The following is a 27,876-nucleotide window of genomic DNA, read 5'->3' on the forward strand; positions in this document are numbered from 1 at the left end:
CCTCCTGTGATAAGCCGAAAACAGGCCAAGTCTTAGAAATTAAATGGGACTAATGTTCTTGAAAAGCCACAGCAAGAACTGAAGCTGCTATAAGGCACAAATATAAGAGTCACAAATACAAATCTTTTTCATAGCTTATGTTCTGTATTTATCACTCTATGTTTCCCTTTTTGTTTCTTCTCTTTCTAATCACCCTCAACTGATCTTAGCAGATAGCTGGTCCTCCCTGATCCCGACTCTGTTGCAGGGCTCTTCCTGTTAAAAAGGAGTTTTTCTTTCCCACTGTTGCCGAGTGGTTACCCATAGCAGATTGTCTGATTACTGGAGGTTTCTAATATTGTAGGGTCTTTCCCTTTCAATATGAAATACCTTGATGTGACTGTTGACTGAATAGGTTCTGTACAAATAAAACTGAATTGTATTCAACTCTAATAATATAAATATTAAAGTTATAATTCTAATCCTTAAAAAAAGAAAGCAGAAACACACAGGCCTATCTTGAGAAAATACTTACTGCTGTAAGTGTTATAAGTACCATTGTATCTCTCCTAACAGTGGGGGATATCATAGTAATAGAGGGGAAATGAGGGGGAAAGCGAGCAACTCTTACAGTGAGTTACCTGTAGGTAGACTCAACCCTGATATGGAGAACAAAAAACCTAACAATTAAATGAACATCATGGTGACACTCCTGGGGATAGGTTCAGGATAAGAGGCTACATGGTTCAAAGCCCCAAAGAAGTGCACTTTAAGACTGCACTCTCCTTTAACATTACTCACTTCTTTACAAAAGAAAAAAAAAAAACTTCTCTCATCTTTTCACCTCTTCGGCGTTCTTTTCTTCCTGCCAGCCTAACTCCTGCTCGGAAAAAGACAGCAACCTAAGGGGAATAGGAAAGCCAAGCCCCAGAAAGACCTGACAACTTCAGAGACTACCACAGTATCCAGTTCACTAGAGACTCAAAGAGCTTCTAACCTTCAACATTAAGCTTCCGGCCTCGGTGAAAGTTATAATGACACCACGCTGTATGTCACAAGTACACCCACACAGTACAAAGTCTGAAAACTGGAAAAAGTTCACATGAATATCAAAGATGTTTCACACAACTAAAACAAGTTTTAAACACTTATTTGCTACCAGAATATAATACAATGTTAACCTTAAAAGGCGTAACACACCTGATCCAGCTTCTTCTTGCCAATGTGGTCAAACTGGTGGAGAGGATTGAAACGGGCACCTCCAACATGACTCTCGGGGCCAAGATCAAACTTCACAAAAAGAGGAGGATCATTTGGCAAGTCTGAGCTTCCACTCAGTTTAGACATCAGCAGTTCCTGTAAGCAGGTTATGAGGGTGGGATGGAAGAAGAGAAACACAGGAGACGGATGCAATGTGATTGATAAGACTGATAATAAATAAGCTGTAAAGAAAAAGTCTGACAACTAGAGTGAGGCCAAAAGGTTTTGTATAAGTAAAATAACTAAACTCAAAGAAGATCGAACAGACCAAACAAATAAAGAGTCTAGTGGAGTTTTAGCGTCTACTTACGTGTATGGCTCCACCCTGAGCCATATTTCAGTGAATGAATAAAGCAATGAAAAACATATATCAAAACAAAATATGTACAGATGGAACGAAAGAGAAACAGGTTTTTTACACTAGTGCACTTTCTGGTGCTGTTTCTGTAACCTTTGCTGTAGTTGTAATGCATGTGTCTCACAATAGGTCCAGCATATAGCAATGAGTCTTTGTACACTATGACTCTATGTGTGTGTTCATGCACACATAGGCATCCTGGTGTGAATTCGGTATATTCCCATCCGTCAGCTTGACATGGCCTCTGGACCTCCTCTTCCCTCACCTCACCACCAACCCAGTCTGTCCCTGACCTGCATGTTCTTGCCTCGACCTTGGCTGGGTAGAGACGCTGGAGCTGCCAGAAGGACAACTCTTGATTCTTGCGGTTCCCATTCACATTCTCTCAAATTGCCGAGCAGAGTTATATGTGTTAACACTTCAAAAACATCAAAAACACATACTCTACATGTCCATGCTGGATCCTATTAGATACAGATTATGAACTCCAACTAGACAGAGAAAGGTAAAGAGATCTGGTAATGCAATTTATCTAAATTATCTAAATGTAAAAAATAAATAACCAGGCTCATTTAGGTAGTTATATTAATTATATTAGTCTTAAGACTAAATGTCAAAGAAGTGTTGCATTAAAAATAAATTAAAACTAAAGAAATTAATATCCTTTTCATTTAGCATGAAGAATAAAGTTTTTAAGATTTAGTTGTAGTATGTCATGTCCTTGTTTCATGCTAGAAAAACTAACATGTTTGCATTCAGAAGAATGGATAGGGTTAACAGTCTTCCCAGCAGCACTACGAACTCTCTGGGATGGTGTGCTCATTACAGAAATACACAAGCGACTTCAGAGACCGAAAGAAAAAAAAAAGATGGAAAAAACCCACAAAAATAGCATTTGTGTCTTGTGATAGGCTTGTTAATAACCATTGCAAACTTTTGAATACTGTCCAGTATTCATTTAAAAATGAATGGAATCAGACACAAAATTCACATATAATGTGAGAATCCAATCAAACTGTATGTACATTTCAGGACACTTGAGCCAAGCTGGCATAATGTTAACTCATAACCAGCAGTTGTTGATGTGTAAACATCAACAACTGCTGTTGTGCATTATAGAGCCCCAACTTCAGTTAGCAGCATCCATAAAACACAATTAGGTGGAAGGACGTCCAAGTTTTCAAGATGGCATGGCAACATGGCGTAAGTGTGTGAGAATGCATCAATTTGTTGGACTAACACTAACTATTTATGAGTACAGTATTCTCTTTTTCTATTAAGTCATCTCAAAAAAATATTTACTGTACCTTTAATGTTTTGCTTTTTCAACTTGATTTTCATTGGACAGGAAACGGCAACATTCCAAAAAAGTGTTACTAGACCAGTTAAAACAACTTAATATGATTTTTAGCTTTTCAACAACCACCAAAGATCTTCTTTAGACATCAGAAAACTTTAGCTACAATAGGCTAATAAAATCTAATCAATTTGGGGACTTTTAGAAGAATGGTTTTTGAAGTAAATTTCATAAAATAACTTCCACTTGAGTTTTAAAGGGATGTTCTTCCTCATTGAAATCTCTTCCAAAAAGCTTTCCACAGAGTCTAGTAACTCCACGAGGCTTCCTCTGCTCTATGTGAGGTGAGTGTATTACACTGGAAATCACTGTAGGTTTGCACCCTTGAGGTCACTTGAACAAAAGACGATCAGAACAAGCAGACTGCACACAAGCAGCAGCCCTCTTCCCTCTGTCTCCCCCTCCTGAACAGCCTGCGGCCTCAGGCCAGCAGCCACCTAATTGCTGGGGAGAGCAAGTACTTCCCTACCTCATTGCCTTGGATGATGTGATAGATCTGCCTCAGGTAGCTGCTGCCACCTGCTTTGTGGCAGACCTCCAGCAGCATCAGGCCTATTTTCTGCTCAGTCAGTTCAGCTGCAGCAACTCCTCTCTCGCTTCCTTGTTCAAATACACTGTGAGTGAAACAGAGATGGGAAGAGGAGAACTTAGTAAAGACAACACAAAGAAAAAACCCAGAGTGAAGAACATAGAAGATGAGAGGAGCAGAAGGAGGCAGGGTGTCGGCTTATATTTGAATACCACCTCTGGCTAAGGAAGTATCTTCGAGTTTGGAGAGGAATTTGGGCTACAATTTAGAAATTGCTATGACTGGAAAATTAACTGTATTAAAATTAAAGTTTGTTTTTTTTATTCAGTTACTTCACAAGGCAAAAGAACTTCAAAATGTAAGTCTTGGCAAAGAAAAAAAATTACATTTTGCTCTAGTATCTGAAAACCAATCAGACCAGTCAAATCTTCTGTGGTGAAAATGACCAAGAAATACCAAAATTATTTTCACTATTTTCATTATAATTCATGAGATACATGAGACATTTTAACCAAAGGATGCCGTTGCACTGGACTGGAGTGCGTGTGTGTATGAAGCTTGTATGTAATTGTATGTCAAGGTCCGTAGGCTTGTATTTTCCCAACCCAGGTGAATGCCGGCACCGTTTTCCTGCCCTTCCTGTATGGATGGGTATCACACTACCGTCCATCAAATCTTCTCTTTCACATACACTCCCTGTCATTGTTCTCTCTCTCCTCACGTTTGTAATTATAAAGTGGCAGAAACGGTGTCGCCTGTCAGCCAGCCATTGGCTGTTTGACATTGAGAGTTGCAAAAGAAGAGGAGTCCCGTCTCGTCCATATACATCGCCTCATTCTTTTGCCCGGCGCCCTGGCGGTGGTGTTGTCGGTGATGGTGGCTGTGCATCCGTGTCAGCACCTGCGCTGTATCCTTTCCTGTCCATCACTGTGCAGGTGAAGCAGATGATTGGATTCAGTCAGCAGGGTGATTAATGAGGGCCCCTCTGGATTTGGGACAGCCTATCAATCATGTCATTAGGGCCAATGTGCCCTGAAAGAGGCAGACCTCCGCCAAGGAATAACTGCATTCATCTTCATCTGTGTATGCATCCCGTCAGCCCAGCCAGGGTCACCATGATGGAGAACAATAATCTTCCCCTCTACAAATTACTTTGCAAAGACAAGGTGGGTGCTGTTGGGGAGGGGGTGGTGGTAGTGGTTTACAGTTAGGAAAGGAAAAGAGGAAGGTAAAGATGAAGGAACTGAAGAGGGATCGTGTAGGGCCAAATGTTTTTTGTGAAGGCGTTTACTCTGAATGTGTGTGCGCACGGGATGCCAGTAAGAGAAGTGCCAGTTGTTTTTGGAGTTATTACAACCTTCCTCTCTCTCTTCCTCGCTCTCTCTCTGACACTGTATTCTGATTGTTTACAAGCCAGGCGTCACTTCCCTGTGAAGGTTAGTTTAATGAATAGTAATGATCCCACTGAATGCCTCCGACAGGTGATACATAATCACTCTTCTTTCACTTTTCCACCCCCTCACCACCCCTCAGCCGCCTCGTCTCTTGCCTTTTTTTCTCTGCACTTACCCCCTCTTCCTGTCACTGTAACAGACAGCATTTCCTAGAACTGGTCATAATCTATTCAGTGTCCTTATTTATTTCATTTTTTTTTTTTAATGGTTACGCTACTGAATCAACTTTATATGAGGATGAATGTGTCCGGAGTTTGCTATGATTAAGTGAGCGACCAGAAGACAACATTTCTGGGAACAAGCAGCAAAATGCAACGCCAAAGGTCACAGATCAGCCAAAAACGAAAGCTGTTTTCCCATCAGTCCACACTGCAGTTCATTCAGTCAAGCATGTGCATCATTTAGCACAACAAACAAATCTGAGATTCATTGATTTTACTCATACAGATTGTCAGTAAAAAATTATCTTGGTTACATGATACATCAAAATTTGAATGCTCAATTAGAAATGCATGTCTAAGTTGCATTTGTTTAGTATTTTTCTAGGTAATTCTTATGGCAAGTAGCGAAACATACCATCAGTCAGTTTGATGCATTTGAACCTCCTCCTTCAGCAGACAGTCAGCCCTTATTTTTGACGATCACAAAATTACATTCGGGGAAATAAATTTTATGAAAAGATTTTGAGGCTGACATCAGTAGCCTATACTAAATGAGAGGGAAGATGGACTAAGAAAAAAATAGCACTTAAGCTACTGTTGGCACCATTCTAATGTTGACCTCTTTCCATATCCTCCTACCTGTCTGAGCAGAGTTTGCGGGCCTTCTGCAGCTGCAGTTGTGTCCACTTTGGTCGTTTTTCCTCCAAGGCCTGTATAACTTTGTGCACTGAAGGTTTGGGAACACCCTAACAAGGCAAATGAATAAAAATATGACAGACATTAAGCCAGTCATCATATACAGAAATTATAGGTCTGGTACAACCCACTACTATTTGTAATTTCTAACTAAACCCTCTACCTGTTGTGGCTACCACATCAATTTCAGCCATTACCTTTTGCTGAATGCCTATGGCCGCCTGTACGCACTCTGCCAGCAGGGACAGGCGGTCTTTTGCTGAGCGGTCCAGAGCCAGACCACTGATCTGTTCTAGTGTGTCTGGGTCTTCTAGGCCCTGGATCAGGCAGCCCAGCAAGGCCCAGATCAACAGGCCCACTAACCGCAGCTGCCGGGCATGCTGGGAAAGGTGCTTCTCTGCCACTTGGAATAGAAAGCGGATCGGGAGTGGCAAGGATGCTACAGCCATTGGCAGGTTGGTGAAAATGAAGGACAATGCTTGAATTGCTAAGGATATGATAGCTAGAAGAAGAAAGAAATGTTAGTAAAATTCCTTGAATTTTATCTTGAATGTGCAAAACTCAGTCTGTGCATACTTTTAGCAACAGTGTCCTTTCCCTTTACATCCAATGGTGTGTAGTTCCAGTCCTTGGGTATCTTAGCCAGGACATTCTCTGGCACAGTACGCTTGAACAAGGCTGCACCAGGCTCCTCTGTGGCCTGCCAACCCAAAACCATGGAGACGAGGTGTTGCAGAAGGCTATTGGTGGATTTTGTGACTATGTCCCGGACACAGCTGACAACTATAGGTACTGTCCGTGTGGTGTCTGACAATAATAAACAAAGGAAGCAGATTTTTTAAAACAAGGGTCAGCTAAAGAAGATCAGATGAATGACTCCAGACCGTAATTATTATTTAGTTTTAAGACTTGGGGAAAAAAATATTGGTAAACTGCATGAGATAAAGTACAAGGTTAGTGTTACAGCAACAAACTGTTAGGTTTGTTAGGTTACTGAATTCACATACTTTGCACTAAAAATGTTAAATTTGAAATCAATACTTTGTGTTTAATCTGAATTTTTTAGCTATGTCAGAAAAAGGCGGATATGTTGTCAAAACCTTTCAAAATGATACGAATGATAAGTTTCTTTAGAGAAAACCTCCTTATACTGTTCTAATTATCCCTGCACTAGGAATATGAACATGTTTCTGTATACTGATAAAAAAATGGAGAGTGGATGCTTACACATTAGATCAGTTGACATTTCATGTTATAGTTATTGTGCTTTGGGGTTTATTTTTAAAGCAACAAATCAAAAGTCAAGAAATAACTCTACTTTTCAAAGAATGACAAAAAACAGAGCCATAAATAATTTATATGAATCCATATAGTGTTATGGTATTCTCTTAAAATATCTGCACCAAATGTGAGTACTCAAGTTCAAACTAAAATCAGATGCTCTCGATCAAATCCAGGTGGCCTGATAGCACGAATCTTGCTACGTTCTCCAGGTTTACCGTTTGTCATCGGTTTGCCCTTTTATATCTCGCTCATATTGTTGGCAGACTAACTACAGTATGAAGTTGTATGGCACTCATAAACTTCCTACAGCCCCGGCTGTAAAACCAAAGGCTACAATCGGGAGAAACAGTACTGAAGCGGCACTAAAAGTGCACTGAAATCTCAAAGGACGCCTAACAAAATAAGTAACCTTAGCCGCAGAAAAAGAGGAGAACGGAACAGAAAATGATATAGCTTTTCGAAGGACAAGCGCTCTGTTGCAGGTGAGACCTAGACCTATTTTTCAAAGTCACTTGATTCTCAGACTCTATACCACCTGCAACTGTATTGACTTGTGTATTGATCTCAAGCAACCTGGTACAGTGTGATGAAACGTCAATGAAAGCGGAGAAATAGTGAAGCTCTCAATGTAATCTATGAGTTAACTCAGAGTACAGTTTAAATAGAAATGGGGGCACTGGGGGTATCCTGTAACCAAAATTATAATACAAAGATTTGGAACGGTCCAATAATTAAACTAATTACCCTGTGAGGATAAATGTTGATTGGATGACATTGAGAATTTTTCTGCGGCACACTCTAGCTCTCTTCCCCTTCATTCACTCTGTCGACCCCTCCCTTGCTCAGTATCCATCTAAATACTCTTCTCCAATCACCCTAATTTATGCTACAATAATTACCACTTACCCAGGATATAAGAATCACCACTAAAAAGAGCTTCACACTCCACAGGAGCTCAGATTAAGCTCTGTATTAAAACTTGCACTAGAAAGAGGCAGAGAGAGTTGGGGAATAACTATAGTCTGTGTAAAAGTATACTTGTGCTTTAGCTCATGTTCATGCAGTGTCAACACTGGCCTTTAGAGAAAATAAAATTGAGATATTCTTTGAGGGAAGATTTACCATAGTATTTAAAAATTCACCAATTAGACTCAACATAAAATCTGGCAAGGTGCACTGAATAACATTGAATCGCATTACAATGCAATATTCTGAGAGACATCAGGTTTTGTAGCTCTCACTTTGACCTGTAGCACCTGCCTAAAATGTTGCTCCAGGCCAAGCACACAACCCCACGGCAGCAGGACAAAGGCACCCTGCCAAACGGCACAAACTGTTTACGGAGGCGTAAGGAACAATAACAGCCCAAGGTGTTCGTTCGGCCTTTAAACTCTCCAGATCCCAAAACGATTGAACATCTGGAGGACCTGCTGGAACAAACCGTGATCCAGTGTCAGTACCCTACAACAAACAGGACCCAAAAGAGCCACTGCCAGACACCAGAAGAGACCAGGAGGAGGGCAGCCAACACAATATGAAATATATGCAATTTTAATTTATTTACTTCAATTCACTACTCGGAAATTCATGTAATGATTATTTGTCATGTTCTCCAGTTTATCACGAACTGTTCATTTTAAAACTAACCTGATTTAAAGTGCTGTATTTTAACACATACTTTAGGCACAGTGTGTTTGACACACTTCTGAAGTAGGAAGTAGAAAATCCTAGGAGTTCCTAGTTGAAATTTTCAACTGTAGCGCCCCCTCAAATCAGATTTCCCACTCAGAAAGTCAGAGAAGCCCTACAAACCCCAACTTTAAAACAGTAGTGCATCTAAAGTTGTAAAACTGTAAAGCATGTACTCTGTGCTACCACTTTTGTGTATTTGTGACTGACTAAATAGGCCGTACATAGAGCACTGACCAGGTTCTACATATGAACATCTGCAGCCATTTTTGTTCTTTTCCAACTGCTACTACTAGAACACAACTCTGGAATGAAGTCACTCCCAGCTCTGACACCTGATTTCCAAAGTAAAAGGAATCCAGGGTTACAGTACTAGAGCACACAAACTAGAGATTGTACAACTGCTCATTCCGAAATCAGTGCAATGCCAAATTGTGGCAGCAATTGCTAAATATTAGGACACAGCAGCAAGGTTGTTACTTTACCTGCCAGAGTGTAGAGATGTTCCCATATGTGTGCACGTTCCAGGTATGGTTGAAGGGCCTGAGTCAAGGCCTTAGGAACATTATTCAGGCAAGAGAAAAGGTTGAACAATGACATCATGAAATCATCTCCCGCCTTGCAGCTCTCTGTAGACATTTCTGAGCTGTTCTCCTGGCAAAAATCTGAAAAATTAAGCGTCATTTTGGTGACACACATCTGTGAACAGTACAAATTAATGTGCAGATTAATGAAATCTTGATATTCTGGACCACTTGGCACAAAAAACTGGATGCACAAAAGATTAACACTCGTGCACACACATACATCCAAGGGTGTGTAGGCGAGTGTACAGCGTTTTTTTTTTTTTTACAAACTATAGTCCAGAAAATATCACTCTTATGGATGTAGGTTTAGAAAGATACAAAACCCAATTCTGTGAAGCAGCATTTTGATTTCCATGAACAAAAGCACATTGGAAAATGTCAAGGCTTCCCAACCTGACACATGTTAACAGAACGGGTGAACAAAAGGCACTGTGGAGTAGAAGGGGAAGAAAAATCCACATCTGTGTTAGATGGAGGAAAAGAGACAATAAAAAAACAGAAAAAGAAACAGATTTCAAAGCCCCTGGCTGTGGTATCCACAGTACACGGAGACAGGAAGTGAAAAGGAAGGGGTTTTGACAGGGTGTCCTTGTGGGGGTTGCTGTCTGAGAATAGGGCTGAGGATCGAGGTGTGTATATGTGTGTGTGTGTGTGTGTGTGTAACCCATATGGATGTCTATATATGTGTTCTATGTGCTTACACGTAAGTGTGTGTGTGTGTTAAGTTGACAGGGGTTGCTGAGGAAAAGCCCATTGCTCCAGAGGTGGCAGACATCCAGCAGTCTGTCAGTCAGCTGTGTGGGAGATGACAGCCATTTGAATAGGAGAGAGTATGTAACGCAGCAGTCAATGAGGGGGCGCTGTGATGAAGGGCAGCATGGCTTCCTTCTGACTAATGCTGAACTATTTTAAAATGGCAGGGCTAAATTAGCTGCAGCATCCCAGTGACAGTAACATTAGCCACCTTAATAACATGCAGGTAGGAAGTGCTCAAACTGTTCATGGAAGCTGATTTCTTCTGTCCCTCTAGCCAAGACTCCCTTTGCATCCCTCATGGCTATTTTCATTCACAATAACAAATCTAACACGTAGACTCCAAAGTGGTCAAACAGCCTGACCTCCAATCAGTCCATTAGGTGGCATTGTGTGGATTACACCATCATCTTATTCACTGCCTGTCTAGTAATTGGTCCTTGAGGAGAGAGTGTTCTGGATCTCACTGCTGTGGCTGCAGTGGTCCAGGAAACAGGGGTGACTAACATTAATTTCCACTTGGGGTGCTGGATAACATGGCAGGTTAACTAGGTGCCTTATAATAATGATCCCATTATGGAGCAGCAGATGACTTCAGAAAAACATGTCAGTGTGCTGGCACATCTCTGTGGAGTTTCCACTACTCCTGCAGCACACAATAATTCCAATGTGTTTTTGTTTCTATGCTGATTTCTCAAATGCTTTTTCCCCCCTTCCTCTCTGTCTCTAAGCTTATCCAACCTTGATACGAAGCCAATGCATACACCTGTTTATCTTCCGGACAGCCAGTCAACCAGTCACAAGGGCCCTCTCTGTAGACCTCTGTAATTGGAAGCAGACACGCTGAAGATAATAAAAAGGCCATGTGTGTGTGCGTGTGTGTTTGTGAGCGTGTGTGTGTGCATCTGTACACCTCTAATTTAGGGTAAGCTGTACAAATGTGAAAAGTGATACTGTAGATGTAGAGAAGGTATGTTTTGAAATTATTACACAGTGCGAAGGTCTGTTAGTTGGCTGGCCAGTTTTCTCATAAGTTAGTGTGCTTTGATAAGGCAGGTACAAAGAGTTAGAAAATGAACCATCAACAAAAAAAGAGCCTTGAATTAGCTATAATAAAGTCTAACTGAAACAGCGTGGATTCACCAAACCATCTATTAGTCACACTAGAATTTTTTCATCAACAGTGCTTCAAAACACACGCTAATATGTACATGTATGTGGAAGTGCAGAGGCAACACAGTAGTGTAGGCATTCAGTCAGGCTGTTCCTTCTGTCTGTCTGCTTCCTGGTTAATTACCACGTCACCGTGATAACACATGAGAGTCAGCGCTCCTAGCGTTGATTTACGGCAGCATGCAGAAAGAAGCATTGCGGAGCCTCTGAGTCAGACTCAGACCGAGCAAGAGAACAAGACAGTGAGAGTTGTTATTAATGAGGTCGCTATAATGTGAATTAATGTGCGAGTGCACAACAGTCTTTAAAGGTTAGACTGTTGAGAAGACTGTGGAGAAAGGAAGGAAGGGAAAATCTTTAAAGGTCAGGCCGTGTGTTTCGCCTGTGCCTGTTGAGTGTTTATTACTGCACTCTATTGATTTAGTGATGATGATGACCAAGGTGAAAATGATGATGAAGGCAAAGATGCTGATTATAACTTCATAAAATGGATAGAGCTTAGATAGATATTAGAGCGCTGCAATTAAAACAGAGGTAAACACTTCCCTGTCATGTTCTCTTTGGGATCAGAGAGTTATTAAAAAAATGTAATTTTAAAGAATGAAAGAACGTGGCTTTAATTGTCCCCGAAAAGACAGACAGCCAGGTATGTCCACGACACACACACACTATAGCCCTTATCCAGTAACATGTAACAATCCACGTATGCATGCAAAAACGACAGACTTACAAGAATTTTCCAGGAGTATTCTGGGCAGGTGACAGTCTCTGTAAAGCAGCATTTGAAGGAGCAACTTGGGATTGCATCCGGGGTCAGATGTCAGTAGCCTCAGTTGACATGCCAAAGATGCCTGGCCCATAAGGCCATCTCTGGGAGAGATGGAGGAGAGAAGGAAGGAAAACAAAGTTGACAGTTCTGCAGTGTCAGGTGAGGTAGAAGTCTGCTTAGTGAGAGACAACAAAGAAGGAAAAAGCTTCACAAGTGAAAGATAAAGAAGTCTTTGATGACGCTTTGGAGGGAATATTTGGTAACACTGGTAACTTCCTTCAGTGTCACTCACTCCATATACAAGCCAAGTCTCCAAATGCCTTCATTCTCGCTTACTTATAGTGTGCACCGGGAAGGAATTAGCTCTAATCTTGGCCAGCTAAAAGCAAATTAACATTTGGGAGACAGCCAAATACATGAATATACAGCAGTACCCACCCCTTCATCTTTTGTATAACCAAGAGGCTGCAGCCAGCTGTGGGTAATGAGCCGTATCCTTGGTGTGTGTGAATGCGTGTGTGCGTGTGCACTCTTCAGAGCCTATGCTTGTCGTTATGTATGTGTGCGAGTGTGGGAGCATGCTGACATGTGTGTGCCTCCATGTTACTTTATACATCTCAATAAAATCTAATGGAAGGAATGGACAGAGTTTGTCTGAAGAGCAAGGAGGCGGGAGGCAGCACAGGGGGTGTCTGCCCAGAAATTAACCATTCTATTTGAGCCAAACGGCTAGAGCAGGGTGCACCCTGCTGCTTGACTGAGGAAAACTATGCCTCGGTCTGACAGCACAATTTATGATGTCACTGAGACCGCAAATCCAGGAGAAATCCTCTTTTAACTGCTCTGATGAATCTATCCAGCTACAGCACCGGGTCATCTTACTAAACCAAGACACACAGATATAGATGTGTATACACACACACACACACACACACACACACACACACACACACACACACACACAGGCAAGATAAATAGCGCAGGGTATAAATGTGCACATACAGAAAATATTTTTTAGCCTGTACAGCTGGATGATTTATTGAGATCTTTTGTGATTTTATCATTGCTTTATTGAATAACCATAACAATGGGCTTTATTTTAATGGACTGGGGAGAGATTTGGCCAGAAAGGTTGAGGACCTGTGGTTCTGGCCACGAGCCACTGGCAGGCTGCTGGCGCCTTCGAATGAAGGCAGGAGGTGGGAGCAAAGAAATAAAGAGGTCATAAAAATAAACTAATTTCAGTTCTCTGATACTTAGGAGCAGGGGAGCAGGGGTTAGTTTGATTTGTGCTCCGTCAGCGCACAATGACATCACCTCTGGCTGTGAAGCAGATGAGAGGGGAGTAAGGTGGAGACAAGGGTGAGGGGAAAGCATGATTGACTGCACAGTGGAGGTCACAACAGTAACTGGACACAAATGTACACACATGTATATAATTGTGCACATTCAGGTGTGTATGCTATCAATGCATCATGTGTAAAGCTCTTAGCAACCATGAGCATCAACAAACTCACTGTCAGCGTCAACGGTAGTTCATTCATTTGGTTTTTCTTTCTTACCTTGCATCTGTGTTATATTACCACAACAACTGCAGCTTGACACTTGAGTGGCACGTTATATATCCACACATACAGTATGCAGCTGTAACTCCAAACACAATCACATATGTTTCTCTACACACGAGGAGGATGGAAGGGATTGTGATTGCTTGGCATACCAGAGTGTGTATGTGCATTTGAGAGTGAACATGTATATTGTCCGTGTGCCTGCTGTATGATGGGTGATAGATGGTTAGATGGGTCTATTTTGTATACCTTATAGCTTGCTCTGTGAAGACCTCGGGGTTAATAGCATTTAGCCAGCGTATGACAGGAATGGTCGGTGGGTCTGGTGAGGTCTCCTTCGCAGCATCTATCATAAATGTCCTGTTGCATATGGCAGCATGTTTACATTTACAAAAAAAATAAAATAAACACCACACCACACAAATGTTTCCAGAATCAGTGGTGACAGCCATCTGACTCACTCTGTTCAAACAGTGTAAGATGGAAAGTATGAAAACATTGCAGTATCTTTTTATCATCTTACCAAATTTTAAATTAAATAACAAAAATGACCATACTGTACCAACCTATGTAGCAAAGATAGAGGTGCTGTGACAATGACGAGGACTGTCAGGAGCTGGTCACACAGGTTGTGGATTTGGTATGGCCAGTCTGAACCACCTGCTATTATGGTAATCACTGAAGAAGGGTTGTAGCACACCAAGGCCTCAGGACCTTCACACAGACTCCACATAAGGTGCTCCACATACAGCAACATTGCTGTAATGTCACATCTCCAGGACGAGGGAAACAGAAAGAGTGAATTTAAAGAGAAAAACAAAATGGATGTGATTGAAAAGCTGAGAACACCTAAAGATTATCTACTGCGAGTCTCATTTCACAGCCAGCTAGATAATAGGAACTTCTTCTGATTTTACCGTTGAGATCTGAAGCGTCCCGGCTTTGGATTTCGCAAGATTTGCGATCACCCTAAAACTTAGTGCTATGTTACATCAACCCACTGCTTTTACTTATATGCCAGTAAATCTGCTTTCTTAAATGGTTATGGAATGCTGCTCATCATCTATCATCACCTCTTTTTTGCTTCCCTTTGATCTAAATTCTCACAACAAAAGGGAAAGGACTGATAAAATAGAGATGATGGAGCATAGGAGTACCCATGTGAACACTATAGCAAGAGGGAGACCTGGAAAAGCTTTGGAAAGGCATCTGTTTAGCCTATGCTCACACTTTATAACTGTCCTTCCAGAAACACACAAATCTCCCAGAATCATAAACCAGGTTTCCCGTTGACATCTCATGTATATTGCACTCAATCTTTGTTAATACAGAGTTCACTTTATGTGGCATTTTTGAAGCATGGTTTATCCTGTAACTCCAACTGATGTATTGAACAAACAAATACTAAAGGTTTCTTGAAATGATGGCCAAAGAAAAGCCTTACTGTCAAAGTTTCAGACTCCCAGAGCAGAGACTCTGGAGTGGAAGCAAACTGAGTTCCTCCGATAGCTCCTAGCCTTTGGATAAAAGTTCCCGTGATGGAAAAAGTCTGTGTGTGCTGCATGGGGCTAGAATGTGTGGATGGTGCCTCCACTCCTCAAACTCAGATTCTGCCTTTTACATTTGCATTAAAGGATAGACATGCACAAAATTCCGACTGTATAAGCGTCTTGCAATTTTTTTGACGTGCTCAACTTATTAAAAGTCAGTTGTTTATCAACTTTGACTAACTTCCATCACAGCATTTCTCAGCAGTTAGTCCATCCACAATTAGACAAATGAAAACGATTGCGACATATTTATTTAAATGTTAAAAAACAAAACAAAATGGAGTGTAGGTCTTTGCTTGGTGTATTACTGTTTTAGAGTCCATTGTTATATTTATATGTATATATTATCAGTAATATGCATGATAAAATACCTGATTTGCAGGTGCCTCTTATATGAAGCCCGCGCTCTGGCATATCTTCGCACTAGCAGTTGTAAAGTGTCTGTTAGAACCTGGCCAAGGACATCCCTGGCCAGCTCCGCTGGAAGGACCGCCCACAGGTCGCTGCGAAGCCCGCACAGGAAGTAGAACCACATCTGCACTGAGAAGGAACACCTCTCGCCCTGTGGAAGAAAGTGATAGATTTGAGGGAGGGGGGATTGTAGATGAAGACATGTTATCATATGGAAACTGACAGTGAAGTAAAAACAGAGAGAGGAGTTAAAAAAGGGAAAAAAGAGAGAGTGAGAGAGAAACCCTGAAGGAGAAGAAAGAGAGAGGCAGAGACGCAGGCAGGTCTGTCAACACCAGGATGTCTCAGTGGCCATGCCACCTGCACTCTGCACCTGGGTTTCTTTTCCCACTGGGATTTTAGACTGCTTTAAAGTCCTGGACTGGCAAACACATCACAACCAGCACACACTTCCACATCCACTCTCACACATAAAAAGAGTGAAAGAAGGAAGAGCAAAAATCAAGAATGTTTCACAAGAAAGTGAGAAGAGGGGGAAAAACAGGACAGATTAAAAAGAATTACTATCCTGGCATCTTGCAGCTCTCTTGTAAAATATATAGGAGGATGCATTCTTTCCTTCACCTGTACACCAGAGTTACTATAGTTGTATGTCATTTCTAACTAGTTTTGCTTTTTGTCTCATTTTGACTTAAAAAAATCAGTTTAGTTTCAGTTTAGTTTTAATTATTTTCAATTTTTCGCTTTAGTGTTTTTAATTATTTTTTTTATCTTTTTTATTGTATAGAGGCCAGACAGATATCAAAGGCAAGATTTGTGAAAGAAAAAAAACTTCAATAAAAACAGATAACTTTTTGAAAGCAGCTGGCTCACGGTGTTGTAGACATCCAGAGTCTTAATAGATGTAATAAAAATGTTTTGTTTTTTTTTAACCAAACTTACAAATACTTGAAGCTTCTATACATTTTTATCTTATTTTAATTGGTTTTCGAGGTTTATTAAATAATTCCAATTAGTTTTAATTTTTTTCTAAATTTTTGGTTTAGTTTTCATTAACCATTTTAACTTTGCTATACACGTCCTAAATCTTCAAATTTATCCTATTATAAGGTCATTTTGCACAACGCATACACATTAACACTACCAAACTCTTCAATCCATTTTCTCCCACTTCACCCAATCTCTTGTTTACTTCCCTTCTTCTTCCTTCTTTTCCCCTGTATGTATTGGTCACAAACAGGAAATAAGTCCAAGCTTTATGTCCTGAACGGAGTTGCCATCTTCTGCCTATAGACTCACTCAAGGTTACACAGACAGGAGCTGGATCCAAATCAAAAATATAAAACATCAAAAATATAGGTACATACATAGACATACCAAATGACACTTACATCCTGAGATGCTGCTGTACACCTACACATATATTTACTGGTACGGATGCACAAAGTGATGGCTGAACAAAAGCACACACCTGCACACAGCAGGCCTGTCTGACACCAGTGACCCAGGGAGGGAGGGAGGAACAAAGGGAAAAAAAGTCAAAAGCAAAAAGAGAGAGGGGAGGTTTAGATTTGTTTAAGGGCATAAAGGTAGGGGAGTTCCAGGGGCCCTCTGCTGTTTCCAGACAGTCCCAGTGTAGACTGCAGACTTCAGACAACTGAATCCCTGGAGCCCCCAGGGCAGCATGGAAGCCACAGATGTTCTCAGGGAGCTCAGAGTAGAAGACTGAGTTAGAAGTGGGAGAGTGGGAGGTAAAGGTGTATTGTGGGAATGAAAAGAAGAAACAAGAAAGCTCTAGGGTGTAATTCCTAGAGTTTCTCAAAATCTATCCAACAAGCCTCCTAAGACACTGGCATTGAAATTTTTGCAATAAAAGAAATCAAATCAACACACAACAACACTAGAGCTGTTTTACACTTAAATAAAACTCACAGAAGTGTGTCACAACACATTTGTTTTGTTTAGTTGTTTGTTTTTAATCATATAGCGATTTTACCTCATAGAAAGGTTTAGGGTCAGCCCAGTGGTGGCTCTCTGCATCCTGAAGAATGCATGTATAACAAGCCTGGATACAGTAGCTGGTCAACTGCTCTCTCATGGCCTCGACTGTATCTTTGTATTTCTGCACAGGTAGTGGGGTCAGGGTTCTAGGCACAGATGAAGAAACATCTTTAAAGGTAATGTTAGAAAACACATAATATAATACACACAGCATATTAAATGAAAAAAACAAAAAAACAAAAAACAAAACAGGTTTACTAGGGTAAACAAGTTCAACAGTGCAGAATCCTGTAATGCATATGGATAATTAAGAGCTGTCTTTTATGTACTGGGAGCTATCAATGGCACGGGTGAAATGATTAGATGAAAGAATAGATGATTTATTATAAAAGTTCAGTGTGACATTTCATACCCTTTAAATCCACCTGCCTTTATACTTTCCAGAGAGGGGACTTAAAACCAGGGGGGAGTTAATGGTGTAAAGAGAGGAAGGCGGTTTATGACCAAATGGGGTACCATGCAAGTGCAGGTGGAGTGCAGGGGTAAAGGGCCAAGGGTGGGAAAACAGGAGCACAAACAGCACCAAGGATGTTTTTAAAGGAGATCTGTGGAGAGCAGTTTAAGGGGGTGATAAGGGGCATGAAAATGTTGAAGAAAATGGATGGAAAAACTTAGCAGGTGCAGATACTGTGGGTGTTGTTACCCTCTGTCGTTATCTCTGGTAACCCCCTGTTCATCTAGAATTTCTTTGACTTTCAAGAATCATTTTAAATTTCCTAGTTTCTAAATTTGGAAGAAATCTTCTTCATCCACTGCTTCAGTTGATTAACATACTAAATATTTATCTTTTATTTCAAATTAGGGTAAAAAAAAAATGAAAATGTATTTTACATAAGGTAGCTGGAGCAAGTAGTGCTATGTGATTTATGTTTCTGGTGCAAATCCTTGTAATATAGATCTGCAAAGCTGCCTGTCAGCTGCTAATGGTTACTGCTGATACTTTAAGAGATGCTGCTTGCAACTAGGCAAGACAGGCAACTGCTAGGTAAGGCAGGCCCCAGACCGGTGGGGGGCCCCTCAGGGCTGACAGACAGTTAACTACAACGATAGCAATGTGCAAAGTTGGGAATGGCAGTATAGGAGAAACCTGACCTCTCTAAAGGGAGCCCCACCTAACTCCACTCCTGTTGCAAGTGGCATGCACGATTCTGCTTGAACAAATGTAATCACAAGGAAAATGAAGAAGAGCTATTACGATCAATGATATGATTTTATACTTCTAAGAGTGGAAAACAGAAAGAAGAAAAAGGAGAAAGAAAAGAAAAAACAAGGCAGTGGTAAGTGGAGCAGATAGTCATCAAATACAATGCTAAAGAGCTAAATGCAGATTATTTCTTTGTTTACTTTGTTTTAATATTGGTTTATTTAGCTAGCAGAGCGGGGCAGATTGCGCATGGCCAGGGGTCAGGATTGTCTTATTAGCATAGCAACCAGATATTAGAATCTAGCAGTTACAGAATAGATACTTTATCACCATTCAGCTTTGCTTTAGACATTGTTATTGAAATAAACATGGTCTCTGCCACTTTTCTTTGTTAAACGCTGTCTCCACCTGAGCTATGGATGATAAGTTATGAAATTTAGAGCCAAGTGTACTCTAAATTACTACATTATATTAGTGTAATTATTGTGCTATACACTGAGGGAAATTATTATTTAATCCCCTGCTGAATTTGTAACTTTGCTCGATTACAAAGGAATGAACAGTGTGTAATTGTTACGCTAGTTTCATTTTAATGGAGAAAGACAAGAATATCAACCAAAAATCCAGAAAAAAATGCATTACATAAAAGTTATAAACTGATTTAGAGAAGGCTTGGGAGAAAAACCAAATTGAAGCTCTTTTGCATCAACTCAACCTGCCATGTTTGGAAGAAAAGAAATGCTGAGCATGACCCAAAGAACACCATCCCCACAGTTAAGGAGAGACGTGGAAACATTACTATTTGGGGCTGTTTTTCCTGCTAATGGTACAGGACGACTTCACCGCATTGAGAGGCCAATGGACAGGGCCATGTACCATTAAATCTCACACAAGCACCTCAGCCCGAATACTTAAGATGGGTCATGCAGGTGATATTTATTTCCCTCGGTAGATCAGTCTATAGCACAATAATTACACCAATATAATTGAATGTATGTGCAGTGTGGTGTGTGCATTTTGTTGTAGTTTCCAAATCTGTTATGTAGGTTTAATGGTTTTCTGAAAATGAAAAAGACATATTTTCATTATGTAAAAACTTGAGTAGACAGTCAAGGCTATCAAATGTAATGTGTACGTCCAAGAACAACATTCAAAAGTTGAATTTGAGTAATGCTAATTTTGTAACATGAAAGCTATGAAAATGACATTATTAATGTGTTAGTGTATAAATATACTTCCTTTGATATAATGGTGATGAACACTTGGTTGGGTGGGCCTAGGGCCCATAGGTTTCTAGAATCAACACTGGATATTTTGAGAGTCGTTTTAGAATTACTTTGCCACAGTAAAGCATTGCCTGTGTCTATAAGTGAAGTTTCCGTTTGTTTAGTTTTTAAGCAATCCACTAAGGAATCACCAAAGATAACTGTGACAAGTTTAGGATCAAATCAGAAGTAAAATATAATCACATTCTCCCCATGTGTTCCTGAGTTATGCAGTTGAATAATGACTAGTAAAGTCTTTTTGTGGAACATTACGGTGCCACAGTTAAGCTGACATTTGACCTTTTAAATGCAAAAGGCCATCATTTCATCAGTTTATCCTGTTAGACCAATGTGTGAAATTTCATGTGAAAGTCATAATTAGCATGTTTTGTGAGTTTACAGTGACCTTGACTCTTGACCTTTGACCAACATATTCTAATGAGTTCAGCCTTGAGTCCAAGTGAGTGTTTGTGCCAGATATTGTCAAATTTCCTAAAGGTCTAGAAATCATAAAAATGGTACAGATTTGAAGTTGCAAGCGACCTTTGACCAACAAACTCTTATCAGCTCTTCCTTTAGCCCAAGTAATTGTCTGTGCCAAATTAAAATAAAAGCCCTCAAAGCATTCCACAGATATAGCATTCATGAGAACAGGAATTAAATGGAAACCAGGAGACATAATGTCACTGGCCGTGGCAGTCTAAAAAAGTTGGGAAAAAGACAAAGCATGGGAGCAAGGCAAATAAATAATTCAGCTGCGTGAAGTTTAAACAAAATAACTGTAAATGTCCATAAACATCTGGAAACACACTACTTACATTTTAGCTGCAGCAGTACTGGAATCCTTCAGCCTGGCACTGTAGTGCTCTAGTCGCTGGTGCACATAAATGCAAGTGGCCAGTAGAGCATGCAAGTTCTTCAGGGGAGCAGAGGATGGTACCTCCAGGGCCCTCTCCTGCAAACGACCCAACATGGCAAATGCTGCTCTGCCACATGACTCTATAAAGCTTGATCGCACCTGCAGAAGAGAGCTCTCGTTGCAGGCTGCTGCCAGTGGTAGTAAGGCATCCATTTCAGACATGACTGCTCCGCAAAACTGAGGGGGGAGAGAGATCGCAAACATGAGGCAAGATGATTTCAGTAACAGAGGGAAAATCTGTCAGTAAGAGGAAACAAAAAAACAAACAAAAAAAAAACTGTAAAAAGAGACCTCATTAAATGTAAATAATGGAACATTTGTGAGAAGTGATCAGAATGACAAGGATTCAAGACTGAGCTGAGTATTACACAGGCATTTATCTTGTGTTTGCCTACTACTGAAAACAGTGACAAGTGCAAACGATGAATACAAATATCTGAGGACATGCACTCGGCATCAACTTTGCTGTTAAAAATTCACAGCATTAGGTCAAACAAAAAAACATCAGTCATATTTTATAACATTGTTAATCACCGTAGTCACAATCTAATACAAATTTTACAACACACTGGAGGTGGTGGAAGTCAGACAGGAAAGAAGCTTGGCCCAATAAAGACGCACCACAGCATTTCAATCAGGTTGAGTTCTGATCTTTCATTGGGGCCATTGCAACGCACTGATAGTTTCTTTTTCTGTTGGAGATTTGCGGCTGGGCTTAGGATCATTGTCCTGATGCATGACCCAAATTCGGCCAAGCTTTATTGGTTGGACAGATGGCCTCACATTTGACTCTAGAAAATTTTGAGTTGACCATGAAGTCCTATGTATACCAATGATTACATTGTGTCCAGGTCCTGTGGCTGCAAAACAAGCCCAAGGTATTACACCTCCACCATTATGTATGACACATGGTACAAGAAGTTTGTGCTCATATTCTGTACATAGTTTATACTAAATGTGGTACTGTGCATTATGGTCAATCATCTTGGTCTTGTCTATCATTGTTCCAGGAGTGCTGAGGTTTGTTCAAATGCAACTTTGCATTTGACTTAAGATGTGGCGCCACTTCTTTTCAGAGAAAAGATTCTTTCTCCCGGTAGCGCTTCCAAACAAGAAAAACTCAGTTTTCTTCTTAGTGTACTTTCTTGAACTTTAACATTTAACATGAGATGTAGCTCTTGGGATTTTTTTGCAGTTTCTCTGAGCATTGCACAGTCTGACCTTGGGGTGAATTTGCTGGGAGTTCCACACCTGGAAAGATCCTGGCAACTGTCTTGAATGTTTTCCACTTGTGAATAGTTTTTCTCACTGCAGAATGATTGGCTTCAAATTGTCTGGAAATGACCTTATAACCCTTCCCAGATTGATGGGCAGAAAGAACTGCTTCTCTAAGGTCATTGTCGATATCTTTCCTTCTTGGCATTGTACGAATCAAACCAGCAAAACTTCTGCTTTTATGCTGTTGATAAATTAATCAAATGTCAATTTTTTTACATTACTGTGAAAACTTCTTACACAGCTGTATTTGTGAATCCAAATGTATAGACCTAAAATATGCATATGCTTAAGTTATGAGCCAGGTGGATCAGTAGAAGCCTTAAAACATAGCACAAGGCCCATATCTGCTGGATCTATTTATCTAGGTCACACTGAAGAAAGAAAATAACACTCAGTTGCAGTTTAATCAATCAGTCAGTCATAGTGTGAATCACCTGCTTCTACAGTCACGGGATTACTTGACTAGCTGTCGGAGAGGACTGAGAAGTTCAGCATTTCTATTTCTGTTACAGCTAACAGTGTGTCTGCAGCTGACAATCTAACAATCTCTTCAAACAATTTTCTCGATAAAAGCTTTCTGTGGGGCCGGCAAACAATGACCGCTTGGACAATTAAGTCAATACAGGACTGAATGTTGTCATTAGGAGCTTATCTTTGATGGGAGAAAAAAGGAGCATAATGGAAAGATCCTGAAGAAGCATACAAATACAGTATTCGCACACATATAAACACTCACACACTGAAGCCAGTTGAAGTCAGTCTGAAACCTTAACTAGCTAAGATCAAAGCGTGTGATCCCACCAGGACTATTGCAGCAAGGTGAAAGAGATTTTATAAAGTGCTAGCAAGCCCTGTTTATGTGTGTGCAGAATGTGGAGTAGACAGACAAGTGAAGAAATGAACACGCAGGTGAGGGCTTCGCTAAAGTCTGAATACAGAAAAGGCACTTCTGCTGCTATAATAGAAAGCTGGCATGAAGGTTAGAAGGGTCTAGTAAAACAAGGAGAGTTCAATCCCAGGTTCTGACAGGAGGGTGAGTTACAGCTGTTGAAAGCAGACTGTTTGTAATTCATCTATCTGCCAATAATAAAAGTACATCATCAAGTACTGTGATGGATGAACAGTATCATTGCAACCTGCATATTTATGGTAATATAGACAGAGGAAAGTGGGTTCAGATAAAAAAGTGAGGACTGAGGTATGAACAAATGAATATAAATGTGAGAAATATTGATCTATCATAATATCTTTCTACCGGCAATTTTCAAGGTTTTGTCTTGTAAAAAGTAAATTTGCTCTTCTCAGACACTAGAGCATGTTCAAGCATATTCGAGCAAACACATAGAGTATGTGTGTATAAACACATATACCACCCCTCCCACACACACACACACACACACATACACACATATATGTATTTGTCTTGAATATCTTTTTAGCTCAGTGTTATTGAATTCAAATGCATGCATGTATAACCTTTGGGCTGAAAGACTCATCTTTGAAACGTTGACCTACACATAACTACGCTGTACAGGTCCTGAGTACAGACAAATTCTGACACTCGTTAGCAGTGAGAGCCACAAATACTGTCAGTGTAAAAGGGTTAGGGGAGGAGAGAGTGGGAGGAGGGAAGAAAGGTGAGGCAGTAATGATAAGAGTCTGAATAGTGCTCAGTGTAGGGGAGAGTGGTGGGTAGTTGAGAGGAAGATGAATGTGAGTTGGGGAAAGTTTCAGGTAGAACTCCCTGAAAAGTTGTTCGGAAAAATTTAAAAATGCAGAGAAAATGAAGAAAAGCGAAAGTGGAAAAAAAAGAGGAAAAAAACAGCATAGTGACAGTGTGTATGTGGCTGGCCACACTGGAGATCCTTTTGTAGAGAGTTAAATTCTAAACCTTGTCTCACATTAGACACCAGCCTTACCTTTGGAGAAAAGTCAATCTCTGGTTTCTGCTTCACCTCTCCCTGCCATTTCTCAGGCCCTCTCTCACCCCTTCTGCTTATCCTGCTTTATTCTGTTCACTAACCAAGCCTCTTTGCCTTCATAATACATCCCTAGATCATTAGTGCACCATATACCCTCCACTTTCCACTTTCAACACCTTTCTCTACATCCCATCTAACCTACATAGTGGTTAAATGTTTTTTTTTGTTTGTTTATTTTTTGTCTTTAGAGAACTCTGGTAATACTGATGACTTTTTTCGAGGAAACTTTTCAAGGTGTCATGCCCAAATCATTCGGGCCCTCTTTTGCACAGAGACCTTTCTGCTAGGGTAACAAAAAACATTATTCTCCCTGGGTCTAGGTATTGTTTGGAGACTTGCATTGTTCTGGGTGAAGAGGACAGTGAGTCCACTGTGTATGGCAAAAGGAACTAGCACACAAGACTGCACGACAATGAGGGCCTTGTACAGATATTGCTCATAGAATAAACCTACGCATTAGACTCATGTATGTCTTCCTTTTTTGCACGTTTGACAACAGCTGAGTTTTACACATTTAGTACACAAAATAATTGACTAAAGGAGAGAGAATAAGGTTCTGAATTAGTGCTATTTGGTACTGAATGATAGAAAGGACTTGATATAAGGAAAGGTTAATAAGAGGAATCTATCTCTATAATGAGAGCAATGGGGGTATTTAACAATAGGAGAATTCAGAAGTTAAATTCCAGCCTGTCTGCACCTTTATTTTCTTTTTTAAATTATTCTTAAAGACAACAGGAGTAACCACAGGAGAAATTCTACTTTTGCTTGATTAAGGCCCTGCACTGTATTAGTGGGCTAATTTGATCTACAGTAAAACCAAACATTCCTCCAGCACGGCTTGTGTGACAAGAATCATTGGATAACTACATACTAATAACTAGAGCTACTTAAGGACTGCCCTGAAGCAAATGTACTTAAATCAAATTACAATTAAACATCGGTTTACTCGACACTATGTGCAAGAGTACCTTGGCTATCATTCTGGGAGTCTCTGCCTCTGAGTAGGAGGAGAATGTGTCTTCTCTGAGATGTGTGTTGCTGGCAGTGGTGAAGGTGGGTCTAGTAATCAGGCTCAGGGAGACAGAGAGATGTCCAGAAGAATGCAGTTCGTCTTCTTGTTGTAGATTCTTAGCACAGACATTATCCAGCACCACCTTTACGCAATGCTCCATGTGAGGGACTAGTCCCTTGAATGCTGACCTCCAGTTGAACTCCAGAACCTTTGCCTGGCAAACAGGAAATGAGCCAACAGCCAATTAATGTCTGAATGGTGAAGGGAATACTTTACCTGTTCATTTCACTGCTATAAAACACTGCTTGTTTGCAATCCTAAAAAAAAGTTAATATGCCCGCATGATATGAAATAGTTGTAATGATAAAGAAACATGTAAAAGTTGTACCTTTGTTGTTTCTGTGGTGGATTTCTTGCTCTCAGTTGTGTTGTCTGAATCCTTTTTGCTTTTTTTCAAGATGCCTAAAAGCACGATAACGTTTTTGATCAATTTAAAGAGATTTATTTTACAGTGTGACTAGGAAACAGCTCAGTCAAACTTACAAGTTATCAACAATGACAATGAAACTTCAGAAAAATCCTGGTTTGAAAATGAATCGCGATAATCTGTAATATCTTTCAAGTCTATGGATTATTTAGAATGACTACGTCTATATTAAGTATACTGTTATTTCCCTATTGGCCAACATGAGAAGTATAAATGCACATGCCTCAAATGGAGTAGAAAAAAATTGCCACTGGCATTTGCTTTAAAAGTCTAAATTTGGGGTTTAAATTTGATTTGAACCCAGATAGTATGAGCCTTAAATGGGGTAATTCCATGAAGGGAGCCTGTGTGGGAAGAAGGGGGAGTGTAGGAGGGGCTGACATGAAGACAAGCGTACAGGATGTTGGGTTAGGGTTGCAATTAAAAAGCCTGAACATCAAGGCCACAGTTTCCTAATCAGAAGGCGAAGAGTAAGACCCCAGGCGAGGCAATTTAGCTGAACAAGACCGCATGCAATGGAAGAAGAAGGAAGCAGCAAGCGCATCACTCTTTGACCTTTAAGCCCATCTGATGAATTTCTGGTAATTAAGCTGTTTGATTGCCTGGAATTAATGATTTGGATAACTGCCCTTTAAAGGCTGTTTACCTCCCTGTAAATTGAGCCTTTCTGCAAGTCTTGTTTTTGTAAATGTAACCTTTATGGAAATTACTCCATGCACCAAAAGCTTTCATTTAACATTTCCGCAGCAGCAGTTCAAAGGGGAGAGAGGAAAGGGATACTAAAGGCTTATATAACACCCCAGATAATTCCCAACTAAAATAACACATTTCTTCAGACACAACTCGAGACTTTTGGAAAGAACAAGTAAGTAACAGTGTGTGTGTGTGTGTGTGTGTGTGTGTGTGTGTGTGTGTGTGTGTGTGTGTGTGTGTGTGCATTTATTTCAATTTTCTGTGAATTCTATGAATTTAAAGGTATTAAAAGGAATTATGTTGTCCTTGTTTGACCACTGATTTAAAGAGAGGATTTTATTTTTAGATACATAATCTTGTACACTCACCAGACACTTACACTTAATTAGGTACACCTTGCTAGTACCAGATGCCTAGCCCTTTTTTTTTTTGCCTTAATTGTGGCTTAATTCTACGTTGCACAGATTTCACAGTGTGCTGGAAACATTCCTCCTCCTTCGGTCCACATTGACTGACAGCATCACATGGCTGTTGCAGGCTTCTTGGCTGAAAATTCATGATACAAATCTCCTATTCCACGATATCCCACAGGTGACTGTGGAGGCCATTTGACCATAGTCAACTCATTATTGTATTCAAGAAAAATGTTTGAGATTAATTGAGCTTTGTCAAAACATCACTTGGTGCATTATTCTTCTGGAAGTAGCGGTCAGAAGATAAATGGATGGACATGGTCAGCAACAATACTCAGGTAGGCTGTTTAGATAGTATAAACGGCAGTTTCTGAAGTACTTGGACCATCCTGCCTGGCTCCAACAACCATTCCAAGTCACTTAAATCGCCTTTTTTCCACCATTCTGGAGCTCATTATGAATTTCAGGAGGTCACATTCCTTATATGCACTGCTGTCTAGTGATTGGCTGATATTTGTTTTAACAAGAACACACAAGACCAATAATAATTTTCAAAGATAAAAAACAACAAATCAACAAAAACTTACCAAGCGTCTTAGTCAAAGTATATGAAGAGTTTATTGAAAATGGAAATGGATTGGCATTTATATATCAGTTCTGTTGTATCAAAGCACTTTATATTGCATGATATTAGGTTTGATGATGGTGAAGGAGACACTGTCTAAAAAGTCCGATCAAAATCCCCCATACTGTAGGTGTTCAGTCATTTTTACATCATGCTTTAATACTTAGTAAGCCCCTGACTGAAACCTCATGCCCTATGAATTGGAGCACTGTTATCTTGGGAGAGGCCAACTGTGATCATTGTTTTGATTTGCTGTGACCCTCCATACTGTGGAGACATGTAGACATAAATCGTTCTAGCAAAATGTTGCCCTTGGCATGAAAGAGCCACCAAATCTCCTCATAGTTCAGGTCAAGAGTTCTTTTTTTTTTTTACTTTTGTCTGTCATTTATAGATAGATACATGTGTGCATTTTT

General features: G+C 40.3%; 1 protein-coding gene across 8 annotated transcripts in view; it reads right to left on the minus strand.

Annotated features, from left to right (window-relative positions):
* The window catches only part of kiaa0825 (KIAA0825 ortholog), a 125,981-nt gene that overhangs the window by 67,486 nt on the left and 30,619 nt on the right, over positions 1-27,876 (minus strand). For 7 of the 8 annotated variants that reach the window (XM_026188788.1, XM_026188789.1, XM_026188791.1 and 4 more), the window contains 14 exons: positions 25,631-25,704; positions 25,199-25,456; positions 20,867-21,144; positions 17,575-17,725; positions 15,539-15,729; positions 14,184-14,390; positions 13,867-13,977; positions 12,011-12,150; positions 9,253-9,432; positions 6,371-6,601; positions 5,992-6,296; positions 5,738-5,844; positions 3,424-3,568; positions 1,180-1,335 (listed from right to left, as the gene is read on the minus strand). In XM_026188788.1, coding sequence (XP_026044573.1) covers positions 1,180-1,335; positions 3,424-3,568; positions 5,738-5,844; positions 5,992-6,296; positions 6,371-6,601; positions 9,253-9,432; positions 12,011-12,150; positions 13,867-13,977; positions 14,184-14,390; positions 15,539-15,729; positions 17,575-17,725; positions 20,867-21,144; positions 25,199-25,456; positions 25,631-25,704 — 2,534 coding nt within the window. The remainder of the gene's footprint in view (positions 1-1,179; positions 1,336-3,423; positions 3,569-5,737; positions 5,845-5,991; positions 6,297-6,370; positions 6,602-9,252; positions 9,433-12,010; positions 12,151-13,866; positions 13,978-14,183; positions 14,391-15,538; positions 15,730-17,574; positions 17,726-20,866; positions 21,145-25,198; positions 25,457-25,630; positions 25,705-27,876) is intronic. The other variant, XM_026188790.1, reaches the window with a different exon arrangement.

Source organism: Astatotilapia calliptera, chromosome 12, assembly GCF_900246225.1.
Source record: "Astatotilapia calliptera chromosome 12, fAstCal1.2, whole genome shotgun sequence".
Taxonomy (NCBI): domain Eukaryota; kingdom Metazoa; phylum Chordata; class Actinopteri; order Cichliformes; family Cichlidae; genus Astatotilapia; species Astatotilapia calliptera.